We start from the raw sequence: 27,140 nt of genomic DNA, 5'->3' as shown, positions 1-27,140 counted from the left end.
AGCAGTTAGGTCATCAAGGTGAGTAATGATTGGGGGCTGGAAAATAAAGGCACAAAGAGGCCAGAATCTCCCAACTATTTTAACTAATAGTACAAAGTCATCAAGTGTAGTGTTTCTCAAAGTAACTTTTTGAGGATAATGTAAATTTAGCTGAAAAAGCAGAATAGCTTCATGGTCACACATCAGATATGTCATATGTATGAGCTCACAGCATTAATAAATAGCCCTTACCAACATATACCTACACGGTCCTACCAAGCCACTTAAAATTCAGAATACTTCGATCCGAAGGGCTGACTGCAGCTACTAATATAAGTTTTATACAAAAAGTAGCATGATCCCTTAGCATGAATTTGTTCGACACAGTGAACTGTCAGCCTGACTGACAAAAGGCTCCAGAGGACATAACTGATTTGGGGCAGGAGGGAGAGCGCTCTCAAGATGACAGTCACCAAAGAGAGACCTAAAACCCCCTTCCACCCCTTGGGCTGAATGCAGCACCCCCACCCTCAGTGCCAGACATCCATCTCCAACGGAAGAGACAAACACAGCTTCATGGTCCAAGCATGTGGTGATTTTTATTAAGAATAACTTTGGTTCTAAGAATTCCACCCTCAATTCTGTAATACTTTCCATTAAAAACAATTGTACAAGAGCAAATACAAAAAATATTAAATTATGAAAACAAATCCATTAAGGCTCCCTTTATATATATTATATACACTCAAACAAGTCAAGATTTTTCAGAGTAGAAGAATAAAGTCAACTGTTTGTTGTAGCTTAGAAAGCAACACTACTTTACTACCAGGAGACTAGAAAACACCGAACTAGTTTAAGAAAACCATAGAGTGGAAAAATGGAGCCATTTTGGTCAAAAAGTGGCTCAAAGCACAAAACTGCTTGTATGTTCACGAGTCCTAGGAGTTTGGACTGTCCAGTATGAATGCGTGGAGGAGAGACGGGCACGCTCTGAAACTCAGGCTTGTGAGCCTAGCTGATCTGACAACTTCAGAGAGCTTCTCACCTGTACATCCCACTGTTTGGTCATAGACATCACTTCACACTATTTACAAGTCTTTTGGCCAGACTTTGTACTATTCACCACACGTCAGTGTGCAGACTGGTGAGCGAGACTGGGAGGGACATGTTTTTGTAATTCTTCTTCCCAGTGAGGAATGAATTCTGGGTAAGTTCTAGGAAGAGAATCGGTCCTGCTAACGGGGCCGCTCAGGGCCCTTGAGAATTTTATCAAGTGGCAGAACTGCTTTAAGGGCACAGGACTTAAGATCCAACATCCAGTTAGGTGAAAAGCTATGAGCCAGTCCTGAATCTTCATTTTGCAAATCTCATCATCAGCCCAAATACACAAAGAAAGCACTCCAATCAACGTGTGATCAGAAAGGTACTTTGAAGATGATCATTTAGCATACTTTCTTCTCTTAAAGCTTAGAGGGATGGAAAAAAAACAGTTACCACTCCATCCTCCGAAAGCAAACTATTAGAGAGCAATATTTTATCTTAAGCATCTCATGTTTTTCATTAATACTTGCTGACAAGAAATCACCCGCTTCAGGTGTAACCGACATGTCCTCTGACTAGCTGTACATTGTCATCATGGTTACCTTTATCTTGTTCACAAGAGGGTTGAATATGAACCTGTCAGCTATGAAAACTAAAGCATTCCCACAGAAAGCTAATTTCTACTATGCTTATTAGGATTAAAAGCTTGGGATCCAGTTTTAAAAGAAGTTTAAGATGACTCTTCACTATAGAAATGATTGGCTGGATCATCTCGATGATGTTACAATCCATATAAATTCCTCCAGATCACCCCAAATAGAATATACCCCTGCCCATACCAGCAGTAATAAAATGCATTTTGCGTCAGGATTTTGCTGCTCGCCCGGGACTTCACTTGGAGTAGCAAGCTGGCTAGCATGCGGAAGCTGGACAACCTCTCCCCTCACCTCAGTGCTTCCTGAGAGGCAGGACAGTAGTCATCACCGCCAACAGGGCAGTGGAACAATCTTTCTTCACAAGAAAAAAAAAAAAAAAAAAAAAAAGGCAAAGCAATATGTGATCTTTAATCTGAAATTTTCAAAACTTGGATTTAATGATACTCAAAATGTACAAATGCTACCAACCTTCCACCTAGGCCTCCTAGAGACCAACCTACATTTGTTTCACATTAGAATATCCAAAGAACTCCTCCTCGCCCAGCTCCCAGTGGGAGCGCCCCTCACAGTGCTCTCAAAGATTTGTACCCTCTACTTTTGACACTGAAGTTGGGCAATATGGACTAGTTTTTCTTCTCCAACGAACTGGGAGACTGTTTCATATACAAGGACTAGCTCAGCAAGAAATTCAAAAGCGAAACAAAACAAAACGAAACAGAATTCTAACAGTTATCAAAGCAATAGGTGGATTTATGTGATGTTCCTTCTCCAAACTGGAATGTCATCATGGAACATTCTAGTATCAGAGAACGCAAAGGAATTAAAATAAGATCAAGATGAACATTTATGTGTTTTTCTGTATCTTTTATATGTATTTGTTCCCATATTTTTATGATTTTTTTCCCATATTTTTAACCTTCTCAACCTATTTCTGAATCTGAATGTCAACGAGGGTAAAAGCTGTGCTCAATATTAATACTCTCGGGTCTCAGTATAACACAGGTCCAAGTGTAACGAAATGGGACAGCTCTGGAGTCTCAAAAGGGACTTTAGACATGTTGGGTGTAACAGGTCAAATACTGTCCTATCTGATCTAAATTATCTAACAGAAAACTAAAGGAAAAAACAAAACACATTTTCTTTAGGTTTTAGAAGAAAAAAGGCTCTATGCCCCCATTAAACTTGGATTAGAAGGAAAAACCAAGTAGTGCAACTTTCTAGAATTTATTCCAGTGTCCTCTTTCTTTTTTGCTGTTGTGGGGTTTTTGTTTTTGTTTAAGTCTTTGAACACAGGTTCACTTATCCCAACTTAAGTGCTGGTCAACATCCTTCGTTTGGCAAATAGGAATCGCAACGGTCACAGATCATTTATTCACCCAGATTGTAGGAAAACCAAAACCAAATCCTTCTTAAAGTAACAGTTCTCTGCTGGCTGGGCTTCTCGCCAGGGGCTTCGGCCCTGAGATTAAGTGTTGAGGAGGCGCGTGCTCACAGCTTCCCCGCGTGATGGCCCAGGCGCGCCGTCTCCGTCGCTGGGGCCTACGACTCCTGCACTTGGGCCACTTCTTGGCCTGTTCTCCTGAGATTGCCTTTAACCTTCACAAACTCTGGGGCATTTTCTTGTTCTTCTTGTAATTTCTGCTTCTCAAGTTCAAGCTAAATGAAATTCAGAAATAGGAAAATTATTTACATACTAAGAGCCTTTCCAAAACATTCCTTCACTTTCCAAAGTCCCTAACACCTTCTGTTTCCCAGTGGAAGACATTCTCTCCTGGTCTCCATCTTACGTGGATATACGCTCATCTGCACACGGGCCCTGGGCTCATCCTGTGTGGGAGCAGCAATCCCCTGGTTGGTACCACCAGCAATACCAGAGACAACGAGAACCCGAAATCAAAGCTAAGCAAACAAGCTCCTGAGACCAGGGTACAGTCGGCTCTGCGCACAGTTTCGGTGAAGTTGAATTTCACTCAATTGCTTGCGCTCCCGACACTCTGCTAGGAGTTCAGGGATATTCCCCAGTTTGGGCTTTTGCCTCCTGAATCTCTTCTAAGTCCTCAGTAGAATCCTTGTCTTTACTTTGAATGTATGTTAGCCCATTTGCTGACATTCTGTCTCATATTTTCCTTTTGTGCAATAAACATTTACATCTAATAGGTCTGGCAAATTCTGCTTGTTCCAACAGCCTTATTTCTCAGAACAGAAAAGATAACTTTGGAGGTGAGTCAAACAGAGAAAGACAAATACTGCATGATCTCTCTCATACGTGGAATCTAAAAAAACCCCAAAATTATAAAAGCAGAGAGTAAAACGGTGGCTCCCAGGGGCTGGGGAGGTGGGAGAGATGCTGTTTAAGGGTATGTACTTGCAGCCGGTAGATGCGGAAGTCCTGGAGACCCAACACACAGAACAGTGATTACAGTCAACAAGACTACTATGGACATCCAACTTGCTGAGTAACTAGATCTTCACTGTTCCCAGCACCAGGAGAAATGCAGCTCTGCGATGTGACAGAAGTGCTAAACATACCTCCGTAAAAATGTACCAAGTCAACACACTATGTGTCTTAAAGTTACACAATACTAAATGTCAGAATTATCTCAATAAAGGAAAAAAACAACTTTTCATCCCCATCACTCTTACCTGCTCCAGCTTCTGTTGCCGTTTTAATAGCTCTATTTCCAAGTCAGATTTCTTCTTTTGTGCTTCTTCTTCTTTCTGCTTTATTACTTGATCTCGTTTTCTCTTTTCCATTACTTTCTGCAATTCTGGCTTGTTTTGAGGGGCAAGACCCCTGCAAAAAAAGAAAGAAAGAAAAAACAAAATTAGAAAGTCTTAATCTAAAAAAAAGAAAAGAGAAGAAAACAAAGTTTTAATCCAATGGACACATCCTTCATAAACAGAAATTTAGTTTAAGGTATCAGCCACAGAAAACGAGTCTACTGAATTAGCATTACTGTGATGCCTACTACCAGTTAGTCAACACTGGTAGTACCAGAAATTCATGAGCATGAAAGAAAGGGCAAGAACAACTTCCAAGAGTAAGCATAATCCACTCATTCAATAAAAATCTATTGAGCACCTACTCTGTGCCAGATACTAGCCTATGCAAAGGTTAGTGAGAATGGTTTGGGATGGGGAAGGCTGGAACAGCATGCTCATTCAGTGGGGCTTATGATCCCTCATGATGATGATGGAGATGGAGAAGATGGCGGAGATGGAGAGGCCAGAGATGGTGGAGATGGTGATGATGGAGATGCCCAGAATATGAAGTGCCTCCACATGAAGTTTTAGGGGAGGCTTCCCAAGATGGAGCCCCCGATCCCATGTACTGAAAGTAGCCAGAGACAGGCTAGCACAGAAATTTAAATAGCAAAATGGCCCTGGACTCCCCTTCCAAAATTCTCGGATTTGTCAGAGAGCTCTTGAATATGTGCAGGTACATCTGAGATGTCGTCAGCTCCCGGGGGCACATTGCCACGGGGATCTCTGCTCCCAAGACTCCCAGTGCTCCTTGCAGACCACTTTGGATGTGTAGTTTACTACTGATAATGGACGGACATCAGGCTGCAGGGAAGGTCTACATTTCTGACAGAGAAATAAGGCTGCCATCTCTTCAGATGGGCAGAAACAAAACCCAAACTTAGACCATTCACTAGCAACCCTTCACCCAGAATCTCTGGGGTAATTCAAGGGCATCTCCTTAGATGAAATATCTTTTGGAATGTCTAGATGGAATGTTAGGCAGGACACTCCTTGTCTCTAGTTTTCTACCACTTCCTCAAGACTTCTCCATCCAGGCTTTCAAGGTGCTGGCTTCGCCAGCCTACCTTCTCCTATCTTTCCTTTCTCTGTAGCAAGTCTCCACTAGCTCTAAGTCATCTCAACTTGATATTAACATTTACTAACAGCCTTTAAAATAAAAATGAAACCACAAAACAGGAAGAACACTGTCAGTTTCCGACAGCACAGGGCTTAAGTGACAGTGTGCGTAGTCACTCGCATGCATCCACGCACGTGCACACTTGACCCAACAGGGACTCAGGCTTTTCTGGGCAGCAAGAGGGGCCCTGATGAATCCACTGAACTGAGATGGGTCCAGGCACTCTCCCATGTACCTTCTGGTCCTGCTGATGGTGACTGCTAGTCTGTAAATCAGGAATGTCTACCTGAATGGTTGTTCTCTAAACTATGTCAATCAACCAATGTGTCTCAGCATCTAGGAGTCATCTGAGTAACCATTAAATCTAACAATTTCCGAGGTGTATGCTCTCAGCAACACACTCATCTCAATGTTCTTTCGAGCTCACACTATCATATCTGTGAATGAATTCTCAATTTCACACTTCTTCATTTATCTAACTATAATTTTTAGAAATTTGGCATCTCTTCTATCTAAATCACCAGTTTTTCAGAGTTGTGGTTTACAGACTAAAGATCAGTATATTCCATCGCTACAGATAAAGGATAGTCAAAATAACATACCATGTCTCCACTTTCCCAATTTTATACAAAAGCAGAACTTTTGATAAAAAAGGAGAAAAATACTAAAATTCATTCCAAAAAAGGAGGCAAAAGACATGTGTAACTTTTATAATTTATTTACAGTTTGTTTTGCAGTTACTAAGATCTTATGATGTCGACAGAAGTATGGACAGACGATTCTGGAAATTAAATATTACGTGCAATAAAAACTGCTTATGGTACTTTGCTCACAACAAATATAGGAAAATTTGTTTGTAAATAATCTGAGTGAAGACCTGCTTAGTTTCATGATTATTAAAATGCCTCAGTATGATACAACAGACAGAATTAAGGGATTTAAATTTGAGGATTAAGAATTTAGCTATCTGCATTCATTTAAATTTCAAACATTTTCCTTTCCCTTTATTTCACTGACAAAATTAACCTCAACGGTTATTAAATTCTCCCGGATTATGCAAAGGCTGTTGAACAAACTTTGATGTATGAACACTAAGCTGACATTCTGTTGCAGCCTATGAATGGGTTTAAGTAATATCCAGTATTCATATTCTAGTCAAAGATTTCACACAATGGTGGCAGTAAGATAAAATACTTAGTCACAGAAGGCTCAGGAAAATGGTGCTTATCTGATAAATGCTCTGCACTTACAGCAGTCAAAAAGTCATACAAATTTAGTTAATATTTTATCACAGCAGATCACTTCACTTTCTGTGCTGAATGGAAAAAGTCAAGCACTGCCCATACGATTCTGAGTCAAAAACTGGACCAGATTACAGAGAGAGTGTCCAAAGACAGAAACGAGCCTCTCTAAATCTCCTAAAGACTACAGTGTCATTCTGTGCATGGTTAATAGTTGATTTGCTTTAATTAATTGTGACATATAATTAACAAGTACTTGCAATTCCTTTATGACTGATAGGTACTCAAGTCCTGGTGGCTTTGAACTGCTCAACACCAACAGTTATTTCTGAGTCTGCTTCCTGTGGCTGTGATGTGACAGAAGGCCAAGACAATTTTTTAGAATACATGCCCTAGGGGCACCTGAGTGGTGCAGTAGGTCTAGCATCTTACTCTCAGCTTTGGCTCAGATTGTGATCTCAGGGTTGTGGGATCGAGTCCCATGTCAGGATCCCCACTCAGCATGGAGTCCATTTAAGTTTCTCTTTCCTTCTCCCTTGCCCCTCCCCCATCTCTAAAATAAATTAATTTAAAAAAATTAATATGTGTTCTTTACAAAATAATGGGTTAGGTAATATATACATGTAAAATAAAAAGTAAAAGCATACCCAAACTCCTCCTGTTAAACAAATCTTGGGAGCACCACTTACCTTGTATTCTGTGTGGTCAGAATTGTACAAGGTAGAGGCCCTGGCCCCATGATGGTTCCCATTCCCACACCCAGAGATAACTGAGAGTCTGGTCTGCGCTCTTCCATACTTTCTACAGCCTTGCAGATCATGTCCTCATTCTTCCCAACATCTGCCCAAGACCTCACAGTACAGAGGTCCCCAAATTTTCCCACTTCCCTGACAGACATTTAGGTTGTTTCCCATTGTTCCCTGTTAAAAACAGTGAGGCAATGAGCTTCCGTATACATGTACACTTACACTCTTATGTAAATATTTCTGTTGGCCAGATTCACAGACGTAGAACCACTGGCTAAGCTTCTACACATTTTATATTTTGATGGGTATTGCCAAACTGCCCTCCAAAAAAGGCTGCAACAATTTATATTTCCACCATCAGTGATGAAATGTACAGAGAACTTTTAAAGTTGTGTTTTATATTTCACATAAACCACTGAGTACATCCAGGGGCAGACTGGAAGGGTCTACACTCACTCCACCTCTACCCCAGAGGCATAAAGCCCCTAAAGGGGAAATTCCCTCCTCACCTGGGAGCATGTGGAGCCAGAGGCAAGGGCTGGCTCAGACCCTAACAGAACAGCTCCCCTACCCACACAGCCAAACATCTCCTGGCCCAATTTTTTATTTAGGATGGAGAGGGAGGGTTGTTTTGGATTTCAAGCCCTTCACCTTTAATCTTGGAATCCTCTGCTATGGCCTGCCTTATCTACATTTTTGCTTTGAGCCATTTCTACCTGCAGGCATTCTAAATGCAAAGACTTCTAACTCAGTTTCCCGTGTTTTTTCCCCACCTGATACAGCAGCAAGTATCTACTGAGGAACTCTATGTTTAGCAAAGCACGTAAGATGAAGATGGACTAAAAACACAGGGAAGTAGAAACCACTGACTGGAGGATACAAGCCAAAGAACCAATTTTAGGGATGTGTTTAAGTGACTGGGTATTCTCTAGGTGTGGCCAAAAGTACTCATTGTAGAGAAGACGGAATCCCTGTAAGTTATATAGGAATACCCCTATATTTTTAAGACTTCCTGAATGCTCATCTTGAAATAATGCCTCTTAAAATAATGTCACTGGGGGGACGCCTGGGTGGCTCAGTTGGTTAAGCAGCTGCCTTTGGCTCAGGTCATGATCCCAGCGTCCTGGGATCGAGTCCCACATCGGGCTCCTTGCTCCGCAGGGAGCCTGCTTCTCCCTCTGACTCTGCCTTCCACTCTGTCTGCCTGTGCTCGCTCTCACTCTCTCTCTCTTACAAATAAATAAATAAAATCTTAAAAAAAAAAAAAAAAAAAAAAAACCTTCCAAAAAAAAAATAATAATGTCACTGGGAACACCTACAGAACGGAAGAACCGTCACAAGGGTCCTCATAATCAGACCTAATGGCAGACTGCAACCAGCTCAAAATGTAAAGACTTTTAATCTGAAACTAACCAGTGACTGCTTTTATCTTATGATCTCTAAAATAGCACAGGGAGGGAAAACTGAATGGGAAGAAATCAGAGAGGGAGACAAATCATGAGAGACTCTGGAGTCCGGAACCAAACTGAGGGTTACAGAAGGATGGGGGCGGGGAGTAACAGGGGGTGGGGGAAGGGCACATGTGGTGATGAGCGCTGGGTGTTATATGCAACTAACGAATCATTAAACACTACGTCAAAAACTAATGATGTATTATATGTTGGCTAATTGAACATAATTAAAAAAAATAATAATAAAATGTAACCTCAAAAGTTCTGTGAAACAACTGCTCCAGGGCTTTGAGCCAAATTTGTGTCTCTGAAGAGCAAAGGTACAGGGCTCCACAGAACACTCGCGCCGTGTGGATCTCACTGCTGTCTCCCTCGCTTTTCTCTTCTCTTCTTTTTTTCTGACCAATATTATTACTCTACTTGACTTACCTGTATGAACTACCTTTCATTTTATGTTTATTCTCTGAGTTTTCTCTTATTTACCATGTCAAATAAGGGTGACCCGAAGATAACACACACTGGGTTACTGGAAAGATCACTGGATAAGATAAAATAGAGAAGGCCCTTTACAAATTGTAGAAAAGCAAGCAGACTTTTGTTACGATACAAACCAGTAATCAAGTACAATTATCCTTTAACCAAACATATTATCCATGTGAAACTTCCTGTCATTTGGCACAAAAATTTAGAAATAAAAACCCCACAGTCCCTAGCAAGTATATTTAATGGAAGACAAATAAAAGAAAAAAACTGTTGGAGAGGTTTCACTTCACACACCAGGTGTATTTCTAACGACAGGACTGTACCAAATTAAGACCTTATCTTGAAAGACCCGAAAACGTAGGATGAGATATATCCATTTGATTTTTTGAAACCTTCCTTCTTCCTGCCTTTTCCTTCTTTTGCCCTTTAGGGAAAAAGAGGGAAAAGCAATGGGGATTTCCTGACAATGCTCCATGGAAAGTGGAACATGGGACTAATAAGCATTTATTATACAGCAGTCATTTTAGTAGGTATTCATATATGTTATTATTTAAGTTTTAGAAGAAAGATATCTTTATCTTCCACTTTATAGATGAAGACATCTTTATATCTCAGGAAGGGGGAACTTGTCCCAGGTCAGAAAGATAGGTCAAGTTAAATGGCAAATGTGGATTTACATGATTTCCTCTAACCTCAAAGGATATCCTCTCTACACTATAGTGCTCAAGGGAACAGAGCATTCTCTAAAATTACTTGAGCTGGGCTAACTAAGGAGTCAACTGTGTAACAAATAAAGAAAAGAAATATGGGCCAGAGAAAATCAGACAGAAGGGGGTCCATTTTCACAGAGAGTGCCTATTCTAGAAAATCTGGCAACAGATTCAATCATACAAACCTTTATGTTTTAGAGAGCTACAACCCAGGGTGCCAAATATATTTTTGTAGCCTGTAATTCAGAGAACAGTTGTTCTCCCAATTTTGGTTTTACCTTCGCTTCTATTGGGACTTGGAGCCTTTTCACAGATATAACAGGAAAACAAATAACAAAATCCAGTTTGAGCTAGAATGTCCTTCAGAGATGTCCCCTACTCCCATTTTACAGATAAGGGAATGGAGGTTCATGAATGAAAAGACAATCAGGAAACTAGTTAGTGGTGACTGCTACTCTTTAGGAGTGCATCAAACTTCTTCTTCTTCTTCTTCTTTTTAAGATCTTATTTATTTGTCAGAGCGAGAGAGAATGAGCACACAAGCAGGGGGAGTGACAGGCAGAGGGAGAAGCAGGCTCCCTGCTGAGGAAAGAGCCTGATGTGGGACTCGATCCCAGGACCCTAGGATCACACCTGAGCCAAAGGAGATACTTATTAACTGACTGAGCCACCCAGGCATCCCTATATCAAACTTTTGATCTTCCTACCAAAATGCAGGCATCATTTCCCAGCCAAGACTGCCTCCAAATTCTGTGGCCCTGTTTAGGAATGTACATGTTCCTGTTTTGCTTTGGTCACAATAATACCAAATCTATATTTCTTTTATGTGACAAAGACAGTTAGAAGCTAAGCACTTACCCAGAAGGGATCAAACTTGCATTCAATTTAAGCAGCATGAATCCACTGGTATACTAGTGCATGCTGGTAACAAGAAGGGAGGAAGGCACATTCCTAGCCTGGAGGAAGGGTGGAGTCACACTGAATTCCTCAACAGGAGTTATGAGTTCTGGCAGGGGTGCACTGGGGAAGAAGGACTGCCTCCACATCACCTCTAAAATTAGGCCTTCCCTTGAAAAACATGAACCTACTGTTTAACTTGGTCTATTTACCCTTCAGTGTAATGAGGGCTAACATGGTCTTGGTAAGGAGTTGGGTGATGACCAAACTGTGGTCCCACAATTCAGATCAACAGTTTCATTCTGTAGAACTGGGGATCATTCTGTAGAACTGGGGATAGTTCTAAGGGAAGCTTACTAGGTCTTTAAATAATATAAATAACTTTGTGTCCTAATGAATCAAAGTAGCTTTGTATCCTCAGCTCTCCTAGTCACCTGGCCCTGCCCAAAATCACTTAAAAAGCAGACTACATCAACCCAACATCCAAAAGTTTTTATGGTACATATGGAGCTAACAAATAGTTTACAAAGAAGATAAAAAGGTAAGGTGCCTGGGTGGCTTAGTCACTAAGCATCTGCCTTTGGCTTGGGTTGATTCTAGGGTCCTGGGATTGAGCCCTGCATCAGGCTCCCTGCTCAGCGGAAAGCCTGCTTCTCCCTCTCCCACTCCTTCTGCTGTGTTTCTTCTCATGCTGTGTCTCTGTCTCTCCCTGTCAAATAAATAAATCAAATAAAAAAAAAAAAAAGAGGATTAAAAAAGGTAAATGTTTTCTCCCCTCCGAAAAAATAATAAAAATGATCATAGTAATAATTGTAAATGTTACTTTAAAAAAAAAAGAGGGCTTTTGTTATTATTATTAAGTTGCAGTAGTTATAGAGACTTCTTCCTGCCACTCACAAATGCAGGCTGTATTTACCTTGGATTTCCACAATTCCCCAAACATAAGAGGAAAATTCAAATTTTTTACAAATTCAAGAAAGAATGTATTTCTTTTCAACTTAAGATACTCTCATTCATCCTTAATCGACGCCCTTCCAACCAAATTCCATTAATTCGTGTCCACTTGAGAAGGGGACAGGCTCTACTGCCCACAGCGTAAGAGCGGTAGTGGCGGCTGTGCCTGCATGACCGGACTTCATGGAGGGATGCCTGGCTCATACCAGAAGGAATAAGGCAGCCTTAAATACAGTCAAGAAAAGAAAAAATCTCTTAAGTCAAAGTCCCCAAAGGAAGACTTTGCTCAAGAAACCACTGTACCTTTTTTGATTCATGAGAAGTTCTCTGTGAAGATCCTGATGGTTGCGGGACGTTTTGACAGGATTGACCAGTTTCTGAGGCCTAATTAGTTCAGGATTGTCATCTTCTATGTAGTCTGGCTCAGCCATGATGTTTCTTGGAATGAGATATGCGTCCTTAAATTCAGTATCCTCAGATGGGCCGTCTGAAATGGAAAGGTGAGAACATCTATAGGCTTTTCTGTGGACACGTCTCGCACAGTGAGGCACGCAACGACATGCAGTCCTCCTGGGCCCACCTCACTACTTCACCGAAAAGCTTTGTGGGGAGAGTCCGAGAGAGAGAAGAATGGCCTTGTTGTTCTGGGCAGCCCATAACTAAAGCAAAGGGGTCCCATAACCAGACTCTGGTCACTACTCCTCACACCTTGCGCTTCAGGTCACACACAGTGCGGCCCACCATGTCTAAAGACCAACTTAAGCCCATTACAAGCATCTCAGGCACCAGACTGAGGTCCTTCACTGCTTCTTCCAGCTCCCTGCCCCCCTCAAATGAATACGCACTGGCAGTGTGCGGCGCCCTGACCTCCCTCAGCATCGGGAGGCTTCTGGAGCACACAGCACTGTTCCTCATGCAGCCTCTGACTGGAGTCTCCCTCCCCTTACGTGAGCACCCGGCTCACATCTCCCCAGCTCCCTCTCCAAACGTCCGCTCCTCAGAGAGGTCTGACCTCTCACCACCTTGCTTACACCTGCAATCCCACCCCCAGCCCTTCCCTGCTTTATCTTGACTGCTGATGTTGCTTATTTGCTACTGGCTCCCTAAAGCACATGCTCCTGAGGGCAAGACTTTCATCCTACCCCTTCTCCAGCTGCCCTGGAACAGTGTCAAGAAGGAAGGAAGTTCCAGGGAGGGAAGAAAGAGGGAGGAGGGTGGGCGGATACCTTGTAACAAGAGCCTAACCCCACAAGGATTTTAGCAGGGAGGACAGGCAGTCACTGGAGCACAGCAGGAGAAAACGATGCAGTGCCGGAGCAGAGTCCCATAGCCTTTCTGGGCCCAGACTCCAGATCAGTAAAGTGAAACAAACAGATGACAATCTCTCTGGTCCCCTCCCCCATGCTCAATTCTAGTTGTTGATTATATAATTCAAGTGCAGGTGTCCTTCCCACCAAAGATGCACCTGGACAGCAGCGCATCAACCCTATAACTAACTATCAAGGGGCAGTATGCAGCACAGTGAGCACATCTTGAATATATGTAATATTTAATCAGAAAGAAGAACACACTCAGTGAGGGCCAGAGCTGGGAGGAAGCAAGCTGACTAAGCATTGTGCTGGAAACCGCCCGCAGGTCCATCTGGCTGGCACCCAACTGCTGTAGACCCCCTAGGCTCTTTTCTTGCAGATGACCTTCATCCTGTTCCCCTGCCCCCAAAACCAATGTGACCAATATTTCAAGATAATTAACATGCCATTTTATGCTTCCCTATCCCTGTATGATGACTATTTCCCAAAGCAAAAATGAGATGCAGAGCCTGACTGTGGCAGAGTATCTGACACTGAGCTTTCCTCTCCAAGTCCAGAGAACAAGCTTACGAATTCTCTGGCCAGTTTTATGTCCCTAAAAAGAACAGTGATCACAGAACAGGGCAAGGTAGGGAGGGAGACCCACGTGTGAGTGGGCTCACACCCAGCACTGTCCACAAGGACATCAAGATAATAATCACTGCCGTGCCTTCATAGCCCAGCAGTGGTGTACACGTATTCCTGTCGCGAAACACATCCTAACACGGAGTAACCACAGCTTTCTGTCTATTCTCTCCAAGAGCTAGACCTACTACTTTACAGTTTCATATCCCCAAGTCCAGCAAAGTGACCGGCACATGGTAGAAGCTGAATAAATGTTGAACTCAATCAAATCTGGTCTAAACTGAAAATGTGGAGATGTCCTCCAGAAATAAGCTCAACGGAAGACAAGTTCCGTCTTTATTTCTGCCCCTGACATCAACGCACTGAGCAAACATCTAAGTAAATGTGTGCACATGGGGGCTGGACAGAGGGAGGAGAGAACACACAGTGTGTTTCCATGGACTCTGGGCATGGGGGTGCAGGGTGGACAGTGGAAAGAATAGAGATGTGTTTTCAACCAAAATTTTCAAAACAAACAAAAAATGGGTCCAGTGGCAGTCAGCTACAAGCAGGAGCTTTGCTTTCAAAGCCGTTAAAGATATTTTCCTGAGCCATAAACGATCCCAAAACACTGGTCTACTCTTCTGTGTCCAACGGGAAATGACACTCGAAGTGGCAGCCAGCAACTACCCAGAGCCAGTACATGACTACATCTCATTCTAGCAACAACCTGATTGCAGAAGAACTAGGGTTTTCACTTTGCAGATAATAAAATGGAGAAACAAACCTTAAACAACTTCTCCGTTCTAATAATCACCAGTAAGGTAAACCTCAAACTAAAATGAATGTCCTCTTGTCTCAAAACCCATGTTCTGTCTACCAAATCTGTTATTTTTATAGCAAAGTCTTTCGAAGATTAATGTAAAAATAAAGAGGTTAAAAACCCAAAGAATAAATAAATCAGCTAAAATAGAAAAACTATAGATGCATTCTTCCTCTATATATTTTAGGTTAAATGGCATTAATTGAAGCTCAAAATTATAGAACTTTAAGACATGTATAACAAATGACACCAAATATTCCTTGAACACAACTTGCATTGATCTTTTAAATAAGAATGCCTGCAACCGTCACTGAATGGAGAATGACAAACCTTGCACATGGCGAATCAGTGATCCCATCACAGCCAGCCTGACCTTCACGGGCTGCCCCACACAAAAATGTGCTTCTTGGTGGAAATGTGAAATGCGCCACACACACCTCTGTGCAGTCCCAGTTGTCTTTAAAAGCCAATAGCAGTTTCATTCTCGTTAATCAGTAGACAAGAAAGCCTATAGGATTCCATAAAAGGATCTATTTCTCTGCTCTAAACCATGGATAATCTCCATGACACCATATCAAAACAGATTACAGCCTCCTAAGGTCAATATTACGGGGGGGGGGGGGGGTAAGCCCTGCGGATACGTGGAAGAAGAGCACTCCAGATGGAGGGAAGAGTTCGAGCAAAGGCCACAAGGCAGGAGCGTGCCTGATGGCTATGAGAAGTAGCAAAAAAACCAGTGTGGCAAGGATCGGTGAAGACAGAAGGGGAACAGCTGAGCAAGCCCGGATACTGTGGCCACAGTGTAGGGGCCATTGTAAGGACATTGGCCTTGACTCTGGAGACAGTAGAAAAGCCATTCATGGTTTGAAGCAGAGAAGTGACAAGATCTGACTCCTATTTTTGGAAGACCACTCTTAGTTACTCAGTTTAGAATAGCAGCAGCAGGCAAGGAAAGAACTGGGCAGGGAGCTACTGCTGTGATGCGGGTGACAGATGGTGTAGACCAGGATAGTTGCAGCGCAGGTGTGGGGACAGATCGGTCAGGATAGATTTTGACTGGAAAGCCTCTGGGATTTCCTGAAGAACTGGGTATGAGGTGGGAAAGGAAAGGCTGACTCCAAGGTTCCTGGCCCGAGCAATGAGAAGGTCAGCACTGTTGGCCAGGCACGGAGGCTATGAGGTGAGCTGCCTGGACAGGAGATGAGACCAGGAGTTCTGCTGGGACACACAGAATTTGAGGTACTCGCCAGACAGACATCTAAGTGGTGACAGTAAGAAGGCGAAGGCAGTTAGTGCTCAAACCCTGGGTGACTCTTTCCTTTGTGTCATGGTCTCCAGTGTCTCTCACTTCAGCCACTCCCCTCCACGCCGCCACCCCCTCATCCTCTTCTTTCCTGATTTCTCTTCAGATTTAGTATCTGGGAAGTGCATCTTCTCCCAGATGACCAGCGCGGTCAGGTGGTAGTGTGTCTCCTGCTGGACTGAGGCAGACACCGGAGCAGGAGGGTGGGGGCAGGAGGAGTTGTGCTGCTTCAATTCTTTCTCACCGGTTTGCCCTTCTTCACAACTGGGGCTGGGAGAAGGGGCACGGAAGGCCCTCAGCCTGAGTCAAGTGGAACTCTGACGCTTGCCTGTGAACCAGACTAAATGAGTCTATGTAGCTCCTCATGAAGTAGACCATGCTGGAGCCTGGGAAAAGATCACTTAGGATGAAGGGGATGAACTGGCAAGGAGCAATCTCTGTGAATCTCCAGTACTCGTGGCAGTGGCTGCTGAAGGATCTGGAATCCGTATTCTGGCCACTTCTCAGTGACTTTCCACCCTGGAGGCATGACCAACGTAAGGAACCTAAATAACCTTCTTATTCAACTTCCTTCGCTCTGCCAACCATCTTCCTCATCATTACCAAGGCTGGAAAATGCCATCCTGATCCCAAGGGAACTTTTCCATTTCATAGATCCTATCCTCCAATTAAACTGAAATGAATACTCACTGCTTCCCCAGATTTTCGCATTTCCCTACCTTCCTCGCCAGCATGCCTTTGCCAACACCATTCCCTCAGCCAAGATGCTTATCCTCTTCCTGCCCTATCCCTGGATTGCTACAAAGCTAGATCTCACTCATCCTTTCGGATCCAGACAAATGTCAAATCTTCCACGCCACCTTTCCTAATTTCCCAGTGGTGACTGAACTCTCTGACTTCTCAACAACAGAAGAATTTTCTCTGTTCCCCTTTTCCTAGTACTCACCTAACCCCACCTTCTGTTCCAGCAATATGTCTGTAAATCGTCATATCTTCACTGCAAAGAACTTACCTGTTCTATATTCTCATTCCTCAGACTCCCTGGACTGGGTCAATAATTAGTACTCAAATTAATAAAGAGAGTCCTGGGTTAGCTACCAGTAGAGGGAGCCCTTGAGCTATCCGAAGTCCTAGCAACAAAGTGTGTGTACCAAGCTGAAAGTGGGAATTGGGAGGTCAGGGTTTCCTCTCTGAGCATCAGGTAATCCAGAAGCCTGACAGAACACACGAGACAGACTGTCTGGCAGGAAAAGTTCTTAGCATGTGGGTATTATTATTACTACATGAAACATTCTTCCAGAAATAAACATGAAGACAATTTGTGTCATATTCATTCCCCCGATTAAATAAACTAGTAATTTTTTTTAAAGTTTCACGTCGATAAAGGAGAAATAAAACTGGCTTGACATCTTGGATAAAGCTTAAGTTCCCTAACTCCCTATTCTCCCCTCTGTTAAACTGAATGTTAAAAAACTGGTTGAAATGTAGATTTCAGTACTCTCTACAATTTCTGGCATGTCTGTGGGAACTCAATAAATCAAAGCTTATTAGATGAACTATGTGACCAACACCATTACAGAGTTTATTTAGAGGTCTGAGAAACCTGACATACAAAAAGTTCGCCTCTCTAAGCCTCGATTTCTTCAAAACATAGGAGTACAACTAAATGACCCACAGCCCTTCTCACTGATAACATCCAATGGTTCTAAGACCCATTCAAGCTGCAATTATTAAGAACCTTTTGAAAAGTGTAAAAAGGTCTATCACACCTTTAAGGTGCTACATGGAGTTCTGAATGGCTTAGTCAGAGTGTAGGGGATAGCAAGAAATAGCCAGACAGCAAGGGGACTTTTTTGCTGCTCTGAGGAGGGATCGCATTAAAATAGTTTAAGAATTTGAATAATAACACAGAATTGCATCTTAGACATATACTAATACTAAATACATCTTAGTAAAAACTCAATCTTGGGCCAGGAGCAGACAGTGACACAATCTGGTACCAAAGGCATTAGATAAGAGCCCGAAGAACCTTTGAGGCCACAAGCCCAAACAGCATGCACTGAAAAAGATCACCTGATGAGAATTCTGCCTTTAATGTCTGCAAATCAACATAAGTCATCATTAAACTCCGCTATCCCAGAGGACAAGAAATTCTAACATCATGGATTTGGAGTCCTTGTTTTTCATTGTTTTCCCTATCAAAGATAGATTTCAGGCCTACTCCATGCCTATTCCAGGCAACCTGTGTTGATTGCTTTTCAGAGGTAAATAACTATTCCCACAGAAACATCTCACAACAAGACTAATAAAACAAATATTTCTTGCATCATATTGCAGTTTCCTCATCATACTGTTATGGGCACCAATATTTCATGTACATGGTTCTATATCAGAAAGATAAAATTTAAAACCTAATCTTATGAGATTTAAAAATCAAATTTAGAGATTATGCTGAGTTTAATGTTTGCCTAAAATCCAATTCCACCTAGCAGCACTAATAATTGAAGCTGTTTAAACAATACCTCAAATATGGCAATGTATACATGTGTCCTATAGGTTATGGGTGTACTATAACCAATCAAAGTGAAACAAACTTCTGAAGTGCTACAAATACTTCTGGCAAGTTAAAAGTAATTTCAAAGCATTCTTTTTTTTTTTTTTTTTTAAGATTTTATTTATTTATTTGACAGACAGAAATCACAAGTAGGCAGAGAGGCAGGCAGAGAGAGAGGAGGAAGCAAGCTCCCTGCTGAGCAGAGAACCTGATGCGGGGCTTGATCCCAGGACCCGGGGATCATGATCTGAGCCGAACACAGAGGCTTAACCCACTGAGCCACTCAGGTGCCCCTCCAAAGCATTCTTTAGGAGCGGTTTTTCCCAGGCTGGCTCCAAGAGATTCTAGCTACCCTCTGACAATACTCTGCAAGAGCCCAATCACTTGAGATTGCCAGCAGGCCAACTCTAGACCTGGGTCAAGCCTGCCCTCAGCAGCCACCATTCCCAGATGGGCAGTGAGCCGTGAGGAGAAAGCTGAAAGAGTAGAGTGTGAGTTAAGACAAGAATTGTTCCCCAACAGCCAAAGATTTCACTGACAAATCCCTGAATTGCCTAGCCCTGAGGTGAACCTACAGATTCATTAGGGTCAGTGATGCCATCCAGTAACCAAAGGCATTAGAGGAGAGCCCAGAGGAGCTCTGTGGCCACAAAGTTAAACTAAGGCTTAGAAATGGCGGCCCCCAGAGCCATCTGCACAAGCACAGAAGCACTGCTTTTTCCGCTCTGCCTGCTCCACTACGGCCGCCGCTTCAGGCTCTCAATAAACTGGCTGCAAACATGCTGCTGTACAAATGCCAAACGGTGACGCCCTTGGGAAAATACCAAACTCATTTTCTCATCGGTTTCTTCATTCCATAAAAATGTATTTTTATATAAAAAAGGCACATATTTTATATTTAGAACATGGGAAAGGAGGCAAGAAACGTCAGGAAGACAGCACAGACGGTTATCAAAGCTAAGCTGGCCTGGCTGAAGCGAGACCAACCAGAAGGTGGCGACAGCCCCACAAACAACTAGGTGCCCATTTTCACAACCACCACCAGAAGAGCAGGGTTGCCTCATCCTGGCCCTCAGCACTGTTAGCAGAAGTACATACTGAAAGCACAGATATGCCACGAAAGAAATCTGTTTTGGAGTCCCTATGTATCTGCCGTAGAAGGTGTACCTAAGCTTCTCCCCATCATTTAAACCTCGATGAGGCCCTAGGAGGTGGGTGGTTATTTTTCCCTGTGGCCTACAAAGGAGGCTCAGCTTCAAGAACCGGGATTCCAGATCACATGGAATGGGTCTAAATTCTTTAAGTCTGTCTTTGAGCAAGTTAACACACTAGTTTAAAAAAAAAAAAAAAAAGAATGGCAGATTATCTCTTAGGTGGTTAGGAAGAATATATGTGAAATGTATACCAAAGGCAGTGACTAGAAATCGTGACCTTTTGGTAGATGTCATCTGTTATTTGCACTGTCACTGGCAATAAATAACAATTAGTAACAATAACCCTGTTATTGCTGTACTGGGTCATACAGCTACTAAAGAACAGGACTAAAATTTGAACTTGGGTCTGATTCCAAAGGGATGCTCTTTGAGCACTCCATTCTTCTGGACTGGGATAAGGCGGGGGGGGGGGGGGGGGGAGAACTGCATTTCACTTTAACAGGGTGATTTTCTCTGTCTTGAAAAGATTTTAGAAGCTTTCTAACATCAAAGCTTTAGAGCACCAAACTAAAAACATCTTGGAGAAGATCACATTAAAGCGAGGATAGAAGGCAGGACAGACACATTTTCCTGAAAACACACAAAGGTTTTTATAAGCCTGTTCACAGTAGTGCTATTCTTAATAGCTCCGTGTTGGAAGTGACCCAAATGTCCATCATCAGAAGGCTGGATAAATACATTGCGGTACCCGGACACCGGAATACTGTGCAGAAATGGGAATGAAAGGACAGCGACTGCAAGGCTGAGTCTCACAAATACAGTACTGAGCAAAGGAAGCCAGACACGAAAGAGTCCATACTGGATGATTCCACATAAACAATGTTCAGGTGAAACCAATTTTTGTGTTAGAAGTCAGGATAAAGGGCAGCTTGGGAGTGGGCTGGGAGAGGAAGGGGATAGAGGAAACTTTTCAGGTGCTGATAATGTTCTGTTTCCTGATGTAGGTTCTGTTTATACAGACTTGTTCACTACAAGTTCACCAATCGGTACAGTTTTTTGGCTTAATACCCTTCCTTGTATCTACGGTATACTGGGTTAAATATGGTACAGATTAAATAGCTATTAAAATTACTATCTAGAGATCATTTGGTTGCTGCTACATTATTAGATTTCTGTTATTTTATTCACTTTAAACTTTGTTCATTCAGTCCATGAGAAGTAATACAGTATAATGGAAAAGAAGACCAGACTTGAAGACCACCTGTCCTGGATTAGAATCCTGGTTATGTCATTCAGTGGTTATGTGATTTTGTATTAATTATTTAACCTGGGTCTTAATGTCCTCAATTGTGAATCAGAGTTCACAGGTCTACATTTGCAGAGTGGTTGGAAGCATAAAAGAAAACTTAGGGAAAACATCCACCATAACACTGTACCTGCCCCTGCAGCAGTCACTCAATAAATTAGACAGTTAAATAGTTCCAACAAATGAGTTCATCAATCTACCTCTCCAATTAACTAACGTCCTCTCAAAGTGAAAATGGATGGCCATGTGCTACAAGTACACTAGTTTAGACAAAGTTTAATGGATAAACCCAGTCATGGTCTCTACTCTGCCTGACTTTACAATTTGGACTTAGGTGAGAGAGGGACATGGGAGGGGGGAGAGGATGGAGGGGAGTGATGAAAATCCCTGATAGACAAGGCCAAAGCACAGAATGGAGCTTGCAGCATGATAATTTCCCAATCTCTATGCCTCAGTCTTCTTATCTGTAGAATTGGGTGGTCATTTCTCCCTAATTTCTCAGTAATCTGTTGCAAATAACTATTCTGAGCACAGAGCAATTATATAAAAATAAGGGATTTATAAAAACATAATATCTCCTAATTGGCCAATATAAAGAGTTAAAACTCTTCAAACATCAAGACAACCTTATGACGTTCGCAATTTGCTTAACCTCCGATAGCCCTTCAGGTAAGACCTGAATTCTGCACATTCCCTCCCTGTACCTCCAGGGCAGATTCTAGAATTCCCTGGTGGCCTGCAGTACTACCCTACTTCAGTGAGCAGTGAATGTTTGGGGGTGGGGAGGGGAATGCTGCTCAGCCCGGGCCAAGAGCAGCATGCACCTGAAAGGAAAGGGACAACCAAATGATTGGCGTCACCGCCAAGGGTAGTGACACATAGAACATACCCTGCTATGTTTCTGGGCTCTGCATGTCCCAGTAACTTAGTCCTACCTGAAGCACAAAAGCACAGAGTGCTTTCTCAACCAAGTAAGTAAAAGAAAATGGTTGGGCTCAAGTTCTAATCCAGAGATATTTCAACCTGAGAAATTTGCCTCATCAGGGCTATCCACTGGGCTGACTGTGCCACAGGGCCAATCCGATGTTCTTTCAGGTAAGAGGTCCTGTGCTCTGGCCCTGAGGTCTGTTCATGAGGACGGTGATCTGTGGGGCAGCCAAGGACCAAAAGCCACCACTCACTAACAGATCACAGAAAACAAATTCTGTGCAGTGATCATCTACTGCCTGCGCAGTAGACGGCTTCTACTCCTCGGCTTCTCCCTGGAATTCAAAGCCATTGCCCATCTTCTCTTCAGTGTGAGAGCCAGCCCCTTGGACAATACTCTCCTGCTTCTCCCTTACCTGTCTGCCCAGGCATCTTCTTCCCTCCCACTCTCTCTCCCTGTTCTCCAGAAACGGGTCCCTAGCCCTATCCTCTTGCCTTTGGTGACCCCCACATGCCCTTTGGCCTTTCTGCTATATGAGCCATTTCTAAGGTGTACATGAAGATTGTTCCTTTCTTCCCAAGCTCCAGGTCAAAAACTCCAAGCGCCGACTGAAGCAACGTGTTTAAAGTTGAGCTCAACCTCACTGGTTTGTTCACTGAGTGCCCCCTATGGGCCAGATAAGGATAGAACACTAAAAAGGAGAGAGCAGACCCTTTATATTCTAGTGGAAACGACCGCAGGCAAATTTAAGTTGAAATCATTGTTTTTCAATACCAACAGAGAGGACACCACACACACCATTCTTCCACAGTAGAAATAATGCTGTAGCCTTCCCTTAACCTCCTTATCTGCCATCGGCCATGCTAAGACTAATACTAATACTATCTCTGCAAACTAATACTATCTCTGCAATGTCCCCAGCCTCAGCCTTGATGCGTAATCGAACAGTCAGCCCTTCTTTCTCATGATAAATGTCCTTGAGACCATCACCCACTGCCACTGCTATAATCCTAGTCCACGCTTTCATTCTTCAGACTCGGGACTGAGCAGCTGTCTCGTCACTGTCCTCTACTCCTCCCCCTCACTCTTCTCTCTAACCTAGCTGCACCCCAGCCAAATCCCAAGCTCCGTCATTAAGCGTCTGCCTTCAGCTCGGGTCATGATCCCAGGGGCCTGGGTTCAAGCCCTGCATTGGGCTCCCTGCTTGGCGGGGAGCCTGCTTTTTCCTCTCTCATTCCCCTTGCTTGTGTTCCCTCTCTTGCTGTGTCCCTCTCTGTCAAATAAATAAAATATTTAAAAACAAACAAGCAAACCCATATTTGAAGTTTTCTTATTCATCACATTAAGCTCACAAAGGAAAAGCCTGACTCTTACTTCTCATCCCCAGAAACATCTCCACGTGCTTTCCACATATTGTTTAACTAAAACTGGCCATGTGATACACAGGTCAAGTGAAGTATAGAGCTCAGATTTACAAAAGGGAGCAAACAGGGGAGGTGCAGTGGGGGGAGGCCAACCTTTGCTTTGAACACATTCTCACCCTCATTTGATTTTGAAGGAGCCCAGAATGAGTTCTAGGCAAGTATCTTCTCTTGATACAGATCAGTACAGGGAACCAAATGTCCATTTTTCTAAACCAGCAGATTATGCTCCTTCTTCAACAACATGACCCAATAAAACATTCACTTGACGTCCCTAACATTAAATGTTATGTGTAAGCAATGAGTCTTTTGCCACAAAAAGATAACTCGAAATGCTGTCTGGTGAGAAATAAATATTAGTACGTTGGCTTACATTAAAATTCCCATAAGGTAATTAGCATTTCATTAATATGCAGTCAATTAATTTGCATAAACCTCTAAGCAACTGAAATGCAGTCAATTATCAGATTTCTTTAATAATTGATTACTTTAAAGTCAACATCCTTAAAATTGCCTTAGACAGATAAATTACACTCATCAAATAGCATTTGATACAGGACCATTTAAGTGACTCTGAGCTTCTTTCTCGTACATAAAGTACCCTGATGAGATCTGAAGTTCAAGGACCCTTGCTTTTCCCAAAGAAGACTGTTCTGTGGTCTAACAGTGTCACCCAGTGGTAGTACACATGGTTTGTGTTCAGAGCAGCTGTTGTTTTTAAAAAGAAGCACTTGTCACACGTGTTTACTAAAAGGGAAGGGAAAAAAACGCTTTTCTGAACTGTACAAAGAAAACCAGTACATGCCAATCTTGGACTACATGGGGCCGGTACTAGAAGAGAGCTACCCTATAGCCACGGTTACTTTGAAGCCCTTGGGGACCATACAAGAGTGTACATATCTGAAGAGAGGCACAAGTGATGCTCCTGTGACTTAGGGGTAGCACAGGTTTGACTTTCAATCAGTTCAGTGTCCCATGACTGAGCCACAGGACCAAAGTCGCCCCTGTCATTGGCTTTATTGTCTATCATTTGGTGGCTTCAGTTCTCAAAAGCTTACATCTCCCAGAACAAGGAAAGAATAACCAGCCAATTCTGTTCCAGGGTTCACTATCGGATTTTAAAAACTTATGAGGTGAAGTTTAATTGAAAATAATAAATTATTTAACTTCCTTATCTGTAAAAAGAGAAGGCTGGACCAGATGACCCTTGAGATCCCTTACTAGTTCTAACATTCTGATAATACAGAAGAGTCCAGCTTATCTGTTGCTCCCAACCACAGGGGCTTAGAGCCAAGGAATGCAGAGCTTGGCTCCATCATTAGAGCCAGATGGACCGGGGAAGGTGTTCCTCTGATATTCCCCACATATCCCCCACCTTGGTCTCCATTCCAACTCACCCCTGTTCCCAAGAACCATGGACTTCTCCAAATGAAATCTATAGTGAATAGGTTTTCTGGTAGTGATACTGAATACCTCCAGATGCAGCCACCTTCACTCCAAGTCCCCCTAAAAGAATCTCAACTGCTTGGCCCACAGCTAGAGACATGTACCTAGGAATGGAGCATGGACCAGACTTTATTAAACCCAAAATCCAAATCCAGGGGAGGGCGCTCCTAGATATCATAGTGAAGAAACACACATGTACCATATAGGGTATATAAAAAACTATTTATTCCTCCTTGCACCAAGGAGGAATAAATATATCAAATATATATCGCACCATAATTGAATAAATTCACCTGAATCCTATAAACCTAAAAACGACCTTAGAATCATGGCACAGTTCACCCTCTTACTCCCCACCTAGTTTCTCTTTATACATCTTTGTCTTTATAAATCCATAGATATTCTTCTTGCTTATTCCCACCAAATCTCAAATACCTAAAAGTTTTATGATGTTAATGACAGTTTTTTCTCCTCATTCCCGTTTATTTAGAAAATCAGTATCAACTCTCATGGGCCACTTGTCAGAAGATAAATTTTTGCTGCATTCTTTCTGAAGAATGTGCTAGCAGTCTGTGGCAAAACATAATAAATTCACTTCTAGGAATTTACTCCAAGATGATAATCAGAGATGCAGACAAGAATATATTGTATAAGAACATTTATCTACAACCTATGATGGTGGGAAAAAAAAAAAGGAAACCACTTAAATATCTAATACTGGGTTACAATGTGGCTTAAACATGATTTTTTAAATAATAAAAAGGGAAATACTCACCATGCACCAAATAGGAGAAAAATACCAGTATCCTATCAAAACAGTATGCCCCCTATGTTCTAGTACGGGTGTCTGCACGTACAAAAGCTATTCAAAATGCTGTGCAAGGCCCAGCTCCATCAGTACCACCATGGAACTTGCTAAATACAAATGCCCAGCCTGAGAGCTCCTGAATCAGAATGGCCGGGGGTCAGGCCCAGCAGCCTGTTCTCATGCTCACTGTATGCCACACAGCCTCTAAGGTTAAGATATTGAAATTCACCCCATTGGAGGGCCAGAGACACTGAGGCCTAGAGAAGGTGGGTAATTCACCTAGGGTTAAAAGGCTAATAAGTGGGCAGCATCACCCAGGTAGCTCAAGTCCACACTCTTAACCACTTTGCTCTAGAGCCTCTCCAGATGAACTCATGTTTGGAAGTATACTCCGTGCTCTTTCCCCTAAATGAACAGTGTGATGCGTCCCACCTACTGGTCTGTCTTCTTCGTTTGGTTTCAGCACTTCTGTTACAAAGCTACCAGTTGGGACGGGGTGTTTGGGAACTATCACTGGCACCACCATTGACAAACTTCTTGGTGAGCTGTCACGTGGCAGGCCCAGACACATACTTCATAAAACATTGTACATTTACAATGGCTTACCATTTTTGAAATGATGCAACTCTTGATCAATTTCTTTTACTCTTCCAGATTCTACATTACTTCAAAATCTGCATGTAACACATTTTTATATTACACCATTTCATATTCAACAAAATTCAAGTTCAAAAAAGAACGCTACCAGCTTTTATTCCCAAGCTGCCCCTCTTCAAGCATCAGGACGCAGGATAAAATTAAATTTAAAAAAACTACTGGAAAAGTGAAAATCAGTCCTACTGGCAACTAGAGAAGTAAAGACCAACTTTCCTAGACGTCCCCAATACTGCCACCAGAACATAAAGAATGCTCAGAATGGGTACAGACGAGCCCACAATGCCACCAAGAAAATGACAAGACGTCTCTCTGATGGCACTAAAAGGTGTGACTGCTAACTTTTTACTAAATGACAGCTCTAACGTCACATTCATCTCTTGCCTCCTAGATAAATATTGTTAGTATTCCCCATCACTGAACTGTGCCTGCTTCCGGACCACATCCAACCCAGGTCCCCACTCCTCCAATCCCACCTTCGGAACACCCAGCTCAAGCACCATCCCGACTCTGCTTTCGAACAGAATCTCAACATTCTTCTGAGCTATGTTCACCTATGACAGCAAACCAAATGAACCACACTTGGGTCTGACTCCACCTGCTCCTGGTTGTTGCTGGCTGATGGGATTCAACACACTTTTGTCTTAATAAGTTACCAGTAACATCTTGTAGGGTAGCAAGAACCTCAAATAAAAAGCCTACAAACTAACATCACTTTTCTTGGTCTGCTTCCTTACTGATAAAATGACAGCCAGTCATCTTATCATTTTCCTCGCAAATCTGCTCAAT

General features: G+C 42.6%; 1 protein-coding gene across 5 annotated transcripts in view; it reads right to left on the bottom strand.

Moving 5' to 3' along the window:
* Positions 1-552: 552 nt before the first annotated feature.
* The window catches only part of FAM107B (family with sequence similarity 107 member B), a 227,758-nt gene continuing 201,170 nt past the window's right edge, over positions 553-27,140 (bottom strand). For all 5 annotated transcript variants that reach the window (XM_059404279.1, XM_059404280.1, XM_059404283.1 and 2 more), the window contains 3 exons: positions 12,345-12,528; positions 4,320-4,470; positions 553-3,332 (listed from right to left, as the gene is read on the bottom strand). In XM_059404279.1, coding sequence (XP_059260262.1) covers positions 3,216-3,332; positions 4,320-4,470; positions 12,345-12,528 — 452 coding nt within the window. In that variant the 3' untranslated portion in view covers positions 553-3,215. The remainder of the gene's footprint in view (positions 3,333-4,319; positions 4,471-12,344; positions 12,529-27,140) is intronic.

This window comes from Mustela nigripes, chromosome 6 (genome assembly GCF_022355385.1).
Source record: "Mustela nigripes isolate SB6536 chromosome 6, MUSNIG.SB6536, whole genome shotgun sequence".
Taxonomy (NCBI): domain Eukaryota; kingdom Metazoa; phylum Chordata; class Mammalia; order Carnivora; family Mustelidae; genus Mustela; species Mustela nigripes.
This window is presented reverse-complemented; position numbering and strand designations above follow the sequence as displayed.